Below are 8,899 nucleotides of genomic sequence, written 5' to 3' on the forward strand. Positions count from 1 at the left end.
AAAAGCAGAAGCCCTGCTCAGGAAGAGGGAGACCCTGTGGGACATTTCTGTCCTACCAAACAGAGTGGCCATGCGGCAGGAGCACTCACCCAGCCCTACTGGCCACAGCTATCTCAGCCTGGGAATTGCATTTCTTGCCCGATGCATTCAATACCCTCCTTGTTCTGTTCTTGCTGATTCACCCCAGTTTTGGCCAGGTTTCATTCTTTACTCCTAAGTCATACTGGGAGCTAGAAAATTCATCTCAGTCTACGTGGCTAGAAACTCATGGGAGGAGGAAAGAACCCTGTTGACAAAAGCCATCCGCATCAAACAGAAAATCTCCTGATGTAGCACAATGAGAGAGCCTTGACTTTGGGAACTGCTTGCATTATTTATCCATCAACCAAAGCAGAAAAGGCAGTTGCTTGGAAAACTACACCTTATCACTTTGTTCCTATATGGTCTTTGTCAACATTACAATATCCAACAACAAGCAAAAAACAGTTGCAAGACCCGAATATGACAAGGTGCTGCTAGAAATGCCCATGGGAGCATGGAAGCCATAGAGAATGGGGTTTTCATTTGCTTGCATACAGCAAAGTAGTTGCTATACAGAAAAACGTGCAAGGACACATCCTCTTTGGTATTTGCCAGCAAGGTGAGCAGGAGCCCTGCCAAGAGTGGCTGTTCCTCACAAAGCAACCTCCTCATGAGCAAAGAAAGCACTTGGTCCTTCTGAGCATGTGCTCCTTATGTGGAAAGAAGATTGTCTTCACAGTCTGTCATTTAGCAAAATGAGAAAAAAAAAATCAAAGGAAGGGAAGAGGCTCTGATAAGACCATCTATAGCTCTGTTTGATCAAGGCAGGTCTTAAACTGGGCCTTCTCTGTCACTGACTTGTACAATATGAATAAGGCAACTCCCTATCCTTGATTCTGGAAGGGAAGAGTAAAGGATGAACAAAGGACAAAAACACAAAGAAGAGAAGAGAGACTCAGACGGAAGAGGAAGTTGAACAAATCATAGTGGAAAGGGCAGGGGACAGAAAAGGAGTAGGAAAATTAAAACTAAGTAGAAATAGCACAAAGGAAAAGTCTTGTAATTACATTACTTAGTAGTTTTAAAGCTCCACATCTCTAAAGATGAATATAGATTTTCACTTAATAACTTCAGGACACTGCTATTGTCATTATCAGTACTCATTCTCACATGCATTCAAGGTAACAATAGGTCAGCCCCGTTCTGTAAAGACCAAGCGTATTTGAACCTTGGTAGAGCTAAAAAGCACTTTAGAATCAGGAGTGCATCTTGCCTATTCATGGTGCCTGCAAGCTTCTAAGCAAAAAGTTCCTCATGTGTAGAATTTGTCATGAATAAACTCATTACAGAAGTACTCTGTCTACAGAATTTGTTTTGAGAAATTGAAACAGCCTGCCCTTGCTTCTTTTTTCCCCCCCAGGTAAAAGGCAGAATTACCACTGACATCAGCTGCAAGGAATTCTGACTCATCAGAGTTGTAAGATGCAGCACTTTACATGCAGCAGCACACCAACTATGACTGGCCTATCTACTGATGCTGGTAACAGTGTGGCCATGTAAGCAACAGGCAGCATGCGTGCAGGCAACTTTATTGGGGAAAAAAAAATAGGAAAGAAAACATATGCAGGATTTTCTGACTCCCCAGCATACATCATTGGTCATTTTTGCTGTGCTCCTCATTCAAGAGTACATTAACTTACCCTTGCTAAAAACTGTAGATGGTTCATTCTTAGCCCCTTAATTCATTCACCTTCAAAGGTAATTAATTCACCCATACCACCATATCCTTCAGCCTACTTTGTAACGTGCAACTTCCCTTACCAAAGCGGTCCAATAAGCAATAAAACATCTATCTGAACTGTTTTAAGGTGGAGATGGGGATATCAGCACAGACCTGAGTCAGCCCCACACCTCCTTCTGGCTGCTCAGTCAGCCTTGTTTCATTACTTTGTGTGCGCCTGCTTGCTGCAGGACGCAGCACCTCACTCTGTCTAGCCGACAAGAACTCAGAACAAATTACTCATTGGAGACAGCTCCTGGCAAAGTCACCTTCATGCTGCAGAACTCACAGGTGGGCAACACATCTTGTGAGGGAACTCTCCACAACCTCTCATTCCACATCCTCCAGGAGCCTGTGGGTATCTACAGGACAAGATCCTACTTGGGATAAATACATTTCTTACATAGGGGTTCATGAACTGTGCCCTGTTGCATTTGTTTTGTTTCCCTAAGAATGAGAAGGACCCCATTACAACCTTGTGATTTGATTTTGTATGTACCAGGCCAGCTTTTCTCCACTGAGGGAAACCTCTCCATACTCTACCTACAGCCAAAGGAGAGTGAGGGCCCTATAGGGGGCTACTAGGAAGAATGCCTCAGTCTCCAGCTTAATATGCAACAAACAAGTGATCACGCTGCATCAGCAGAATGACCTGCCTTTTCAAAATGATTCTTAATCCAGCAATCTGTATTTCTGCTTCCAAAATCTGGGTAGGTTATTGCAGATGGTTCTTGACCAAGTGATTTTACTGAACGTCTCCTGCTAATTCTTTAAGGCTTAGTAAGTGTGCAGCTAAACACTAAGCCTGCACCATTCTCCCTCCCAGATGCCACAGAATAGCTCGGGTTGGAAGGGACCTCAAGGATCATAAAGCTCCTTTACCCTTCCCACCCCCCCTGCCACAGGCAGAGCTGCCAGCTGCTATGTCAAGTACTGGATCAGATTGCCCAGGGCTTCTCACAAAATTGAACAATACAATGGATTGTTGAAAACCACGCTGAAAGAAATGGGCAAGATACTAAAAATAATGGCAATAACATTCAGGGAATCTGATGATGCTGTTATTGTCCAGGCGGTAAATAAATAAATAAATAAATAATCACAGAAATTGAGGAACATCCAGTCTAGCCTTGAATACCTCCAGGATCAGAGTAAACAACTTCCACAGGCAACCTGCTTCAGCACCTCATCACTCCTTCATTAAAGAATATCACCAGGTTTCAGATAATCATCAAGCTAGACTACAAAATTCTCTCTCTCAATTTCAACACAAATCTAGAGGAAATTTAATAAATAAATAAATCATTTTACATGCTAAAAAACACGAAAGCTCATAGAGATTTTCTCTTGAAACTCAGACAAGATGAACCACAAGGAGACAATATAATTGTCTTACACTATCTTGGTTCCGAGGAATAAAAAAAGGCATATAACAGAGTTCAGTACAGTGGTCGGTTTTATTTTTCAGGAATCCACAAATGAAAATTCAGCTTTGCTTTTGTCAGGTACTCTGTTAAAATTAAGATAAAAATGAAAAGAAGAAATATATGTAAAGTGGTTAGCAGCAACACCGCACATTTCTTTCACAGGTAATTTATTGTGGAACGGGTATCGATTTCTCCCTCTGCTATTCAGATCCAAAGGCAAACCCTAGTCAGGCTGCTGAATTCACAACCTATCCACGCCAGAAGTGTATTATTAATGATTTTCCTGACAACGTATCAGCTAACAGAAAAGTTGAGTGCCTTCAATAAAAGCTAAACATATAATGGCCCTCTAGGAAAAGAATATCACATTTCCCCATGTGTACTTAGCAATACAGAATAAAGAAGATGCTACTATTTCCTCCCCAGAACAGCATCATAGAGTTTTCCGGTTCTCCTGACTTGAACCTCCCTAAAGCCAGCTGCCCCAAGGAGCTCACTGTACTCAGCCGCTGTTCGCTCCTTTCCTTCTGTCTGCACCAACATGTTCAGTGAATACAGCTGGGTTTCCACAGGTCCACTTCTGTCTTCACTCAGGAGCGATTCAACCAGCAGCACTCCACCGCCTGGTTGAACAAAGAGCATTATGAAAACCCTGAGAAAATGGGATACTTTTCAGCTGAGTTGTTAGACCAGATCCTATCCTGTTCTTTCCAGAAGCATCAGACTCTCAGTTAAGTCCTATTTCACCACCACAGAGGAGCAGAGGCATTGGAGCATGCCACTGGTGCTGAAGCTGTGTGATCCACATAACTAACAGGTGGGAGATTCCCTTTCATTTCCCCAAAGCTCACACCTACCAGGTCTGCAGGCCTGATAGACTTCTGCCAGCAGCTGCCTGCATTTCTCATCATCCCAGTCATGCAGTATCTTTGATAAAATGTAGAGGTCAGCTTCAGGGATTGAATCTTTAAAAAAATCTCCTGTAAAGCAAAATATGTGTTATACACAGAACTCCTGAAACAAAGAGGAGGTGAAGCAAGTACCTTTTATTCTCTTCAGATCTAAGGACTCTGGGCTTGCCAGGTCCATGACCCACATCAGACCTCAAAAGACTAACCCAGTAGTTTCATGGTCATGCCTTTTATTCGGCATCTGATATACTGCCTTCGTATTTTACTCTTCATGTTTTACTTTCTCATCAGCACTCCCAGTTCTTCACATCACTATACACATAGCCTTTCCTCTGTTTCTTCATCTTCACTTTAACATACTCCTTCCCTTCCTCAAAAGCTTCTTTCCTTTCTCAGAACTTCAAGTAATACTAAGTCCTTCCAATAAAGATTTCTGAAGATTATTAAATACAAGATGTCCCTACACAGATTTTCAGATGGTACAAAGGCTATTTGAGGACTGGGTAAGAGGAACATGGGTTAGCTCATCTGCATTCAAAGTCTGAAATATGACAGAAGTCTAGCAGTCACAACCAGAGAGGGAAAACCCCTTGCTCAGAGCAGGTCTGGCATTCCATGCATCTGCCAGGAGGCTTGCACAGGAGACAAGGGAATGTTAGTAAGCTTATAACACATCATGGCAGTTGTTAAAATGCTGTAACAATACAACCCTGACAGATATGCTTCTGGGAGTGCTCAAATATCTTAAGCTGCTCTGCACACCAACTTTGGTTGTCAGTACTTTCACGTTGTCTGGATAAGTGACTAACTCAAGGTAATGCTGCACAAGGGTGCTTTTGGTCACTGACCTCCTTGGTGAGCAACCAGCCACAGGCAACCCCTGCCCACTACAACCCCGCAGGCCCACATCGCATCACCACTGCCAGCACCTGCCCACAGAGATGTCTGCACCGACCTTCATGGAAGGCAATCCGTCTCTCCTCCGGAGGAACCAATCGCTCTTTGGCCACTTGTACAACTTTGGGCAGGTCGTAAATTGTGACTGTGCAATTTGGATACAAGAAAATACATTCTTGGGCCAAAGCTCCTCCACCACCTTTGAGAGGAAAAAAGTAGATCAGTGCTGAAACAAAACCACCTTGTTCAGCACACCTACTGTAAAGCAATGTCAGCAGTGGTGCATCCATCTCTATGGCACCCGATGGCTTTTTGAAGAAAATCTACTGATGCTCACCTCCCAGGTCATAAATCCGTGTGAAAGGGGAAAGGTCAAATGCAGTAAGTACATCTCTGCCACATATACTCCAGATTGAGTTTTGGCCAGCCAAGAACTTCAGCATTTCTTCTTCTGACCTAGTAACAGTGACACAGAATATAGAAATGTAACTCAGAAATGTAACTCACAGTATTCTTAGTGACTCTTGTCATAGAATTCTTATTAAGAAAATTAGCTTAAGCATTTATATCTCATTTTATTTGCAGCCAATACCTTCCCTCTGCACATAGACCTAGCTTGAGACTTTTTGCAGCAGAAAGGAACAGCTGTGCATTGTTGCACTTGAAAAGGGAATTAAATCTAGCAATGTCAATGAATGTATTACTGCTACTTCTTGGACTTCAGGGAGACCTAAGATTGGTTTTTCACAGTAGTAAATTATACATTCCTATTCAAAATATCCAAGTGTGCCAGTAATGGATATTGCTGAGAAGAGAAAATTCTGCACGATGCTTCTAATGAATGGAATTCTCAAATCACAATATTAAAACTTAGTCATAATCAAAAACAAATTTTGCCTACCACAAGAAATATTTTTCTATTAATATACTAATACCTGTACATGGCTCCAAAGAGGTCTTTAGATGAAATGCCAAAAGCTCTTTCATATTGATTCCTTCCTTCTCTAAAATAACAACCAAAAAGGAAGCATATTAGCATGGATTCCTTCTTTACTCCAAACACACGCAGGAGATGAGGTTAATAGACAGACTATATGTCTCTGTGTCATGGATGCAATGACGCAACACCCGCATCTTTCTCCTCACCTCACAGCATCAGCCAGGTAGTGCCAGCACAAGTAGACAGTATTGGAGTAATACATCATAATATGATACTGAGACTTGGGACTTGACTTCGTAAGGTAGATATTGGAAATTTCTGTGTTTCTGTAAAAGGCTAAGGGGTGAAAATAAATGCAGTTACTAACATGTATGATATCATCTTCCCAAGCCCACTGTACAGCATGATACATACACATTATCAGAACATATCTGTACATCCCAATAGAGAAATGCGTTGCTTCTATACTCAATTATTCCAAAGGTAACTTGTACAGTATTCGGGGGTTGGTGAGGGCTGGTGAAACCTGCACTGTCCCATTCAGTGTGGGTAAACACTACCTGCTTATGTTTCCTTCAGAATCAAACATCTCAGGAACAGCAAGAGGAACATTTTGTAAGGTGCATCATTTATCTACATGCTTCTGCTACCAGAAGAAGCTCCCTGAACTCATGGGGCATCTTCTGTAAGCCTGAAACAGGGCAAGAAAACACAAGCCACAGCAGGACTCAAACATTTTAAAGTTCATCATCGCTAGCTGTCTGATGGGTACAGCCTTCCCTGATTACATGGACTCAAAGACTCCAGGGCAAGGTAGAATTCACATCACTTCTCAGTTCAGACCAGAAACCTAACAAGCTCCTTCACACAATGGTAAAACCTCCAAGGAAAACAAATGTGCTTTTAAGTTGCTTTCATGTTTTGTTTTAAAGCTTAAAATCATGCCCACACATCAGACTTCTCTGAAGACAAGCTCTGAAGTGGTCGTTATCTTGTGCAGGGTATTTGAAGCTCTTACACAAAGAAGTTTAGAGATACAGAAACTCTCTCCTGGGATTTTCTTCAATCTTCAATCATGCTGATATTTGTTGCTTCTCTTTTAGATGGTCTGTTCTTTAAGCTATGGTAACCAGCCTAAGACTAGGTGTCACCTTTCCTCACACTTGACCTCAGTTTCAAAACCATGAGAACTCTTAAGAGTTTTAATTTCTTCCTTCTACCCTTTAAAGGATGCAAATGAGAATACAGGAAGTTCTGAACACCAGACAGCACTTCTGCGTTGTGTGGGTGAAAAAGCACAGGCTGCCCAGAGACTGTAAAATCTCCTCCTTGGAGATCTCCTGTAGCAACCTGGACACTGCCCTGGGCACCCTGCTCTGAGTGGCCCTGTTGGAGAGGGGTTCGGCCAGCTGAACTCAGAGGTCCCTGCTGATCTCAACCATTCTGTGATTTCCTTTCATCTTCCTCCTTTACCTCCTTCTCCTCTCAGCTCTACTGCCAAAAGCTTCAATCCCACGCAGGCATCCAGAAGTCTTTCCATCCCCATAATGCTCGTACCCAAGGATGCAGCAATGACATCTAAAGATAGAGGTCGTCCTGACTCCAGCAGAAGATCAAACACTCCTAACTCACAGGCAGTGAACATAACCTGGAAGTGAGAGGAAGGGGGTCAGGTGAAAACACCAAAGTTAATTGCATTTCCAAAGTTGCTTCGTTGGAGAAAATACACACGTATTTTTTTACCTGAAAAAAATATTATTTCATATACACAAGCACAGCTGAAGATTTTCTAAGCACTGACAATGCCATAGATTCTTTATAGTGCAACCTTTTTCATTTTTTTTTTTTTTTTTTTTTTTTTTTTTTTTTTTTTTTCCCTTTGTTAGCCAAACCAAACAGTTTTTCAGGCTCACAGAGTTTATGCTTTGGGGCCATTCTTCAGTTGTGAATGTTCCTGAATGTACCTTAGTTTCAGAACAAATTTACATGTCACGCTTGTTTTTGGTTTGTTTGTTTTGCCTGGAGAACTTAAGCAAATGTAAGACTGTGAGTTTGTTGGCTTTATGCTTTGTTGGTGTAGTTTTATTTGGGGGAGGGGGTCATTTTTTTTTTTTTTCTTATTTCTTTCTCCCCTCTCCTTTCAACTAATTACCTAACATATGCTATAGAGAAGGGGTGGGTATCCCACACTTTGGACCCTCTTTGAGTAATGCCCACATACATGACTGATTCATTTTCAGGCACTGAAGACCATGGCTACACGAGACTCCCCAGGGAAGGAAGTTTTGTCTCAGCCGAGAGGGCTGCCTTGTTCAGGCCAACAGAAACGCGCTGTCTTTTCAGAAACTATGAAGGGAGAAGCCTTCAGACAGATAGACATACACAACCACACATAACAAGAAAAATATCGTAGCCGTTATATACATATATCTTGCCATTTGTTGAGTATGAAAAGGGAAAAGGCAGAAATGCAAGGCAGTCTTCTGATTCTCAAACTCCAAACACAAAAAAAATGAGAAGGAATCTGCTGATGTAAGGAGCTTTGCTCATTTGAGGCAATCAGACAACAAGCTCTCAGCTATAAACCACTGTGCTTTTAAAGCCTCCAGCAGAGACAAGATCTGCCCATCCAATCCCCCAAAGGTCAGCAGGACCTCAACAAACATTAACCTGAGGTGCCAACATTCTCAAACTTTTGTCTTCTCAAATTTCCTTCACAGCTAGGTGAGTAGATAGGATAATTCCCTATGAGACAATTTTCTTCCTAAAGATTTAGATTAAGGAACTAAGGTGAATATGTCTTTCAGTATGCTTTTAAGATTTCTAACCAAGATCAATTTACAGTTCTTACCTTTGAGACTAAAAATCCATTGCTGTATTGAAAGATGATCTGAGGATAGTCAGGGTCTTCTGTGGAGTCCAT

General features: G+C 41.9%; 1 protein-coding gene across 2 annotated transcripts; it reads right to left on the reverse strand.

Moving 5' to 3' along the window:
- Positions 1-3,589: 3,589 nt before the first annotated feature.
- ASMT (acetylserotonin O-methyltransferase) lies at positions 3,590-8,899 on the reverse strand. Of its 2 annotated transcripts, XM_072353214.1 has the most exons (8): positions 8,828-8,899; positions 7,450-7,624; positions 6,183-6,312; positions 5,972-6,040; positions 5,374-5,492; positions 5,095-5,235; positions 4,086-4,208; positions 3,590-3,851 (listed from the first exon to the last, which is right to left on the reverse strand). In XM_072353214.1, the coding sequence occupies exons 1-8, from the start codon at positions 8,897-8,899 to the stop codon at positions 3,640-3,642; spliced, it is 1,041 nt and encodes a 346-aa protein (XP_072209315.1). In that variant the 3' UTR covers positions 3,590-3,639. The 2 variants fall into 2 exon arrangements, with proteins under 2 accessions (XP_072209315.1, XP_072209323.1); XM_072353222.1 differs by lacking the exon at positions 5,095-5,235.

The sequence above is a fragment of the Excalfactoria chinensis genome, chromosome 1 (assembly GCF_039878825.1).
Source record: "Excalfactoria chinensis isolate bCotChi1 chromosome 1, bCotChi1.hap2, whole genome shotgun sequence".
Lineage (NCBI taxonomy): Eukaryota > Metazoa > Chordata > Aves > Galliformes > Phasianidae > Excalfactoria > Excalfactoria chinensis.

Bases quoted from the DNA above. Each gene is read 5' to 3' on its own strand.
- ASMT (XM_072353214.1), bottom strand. From the start codon at position 8,899: ATGGACTCCACAGAAGACCCTGACTATCCTCAGATCATCTTTCAATAC. The intron at 5,493-5,971 runs GTATTAGTATAT...CACTGTTACTAG, and splicing joins CTCTTTGGAGCCATGTACAG to GTCAGAAGAAGAAATGCTGA. The intron at 3,852-4,085 runs GTAGGTGTGAGC...TTGTTCAACCAG, and splicing joins CTATCAGGCCTGCAGACCTG to GCGGTGGAGTGCTGCTGGTT.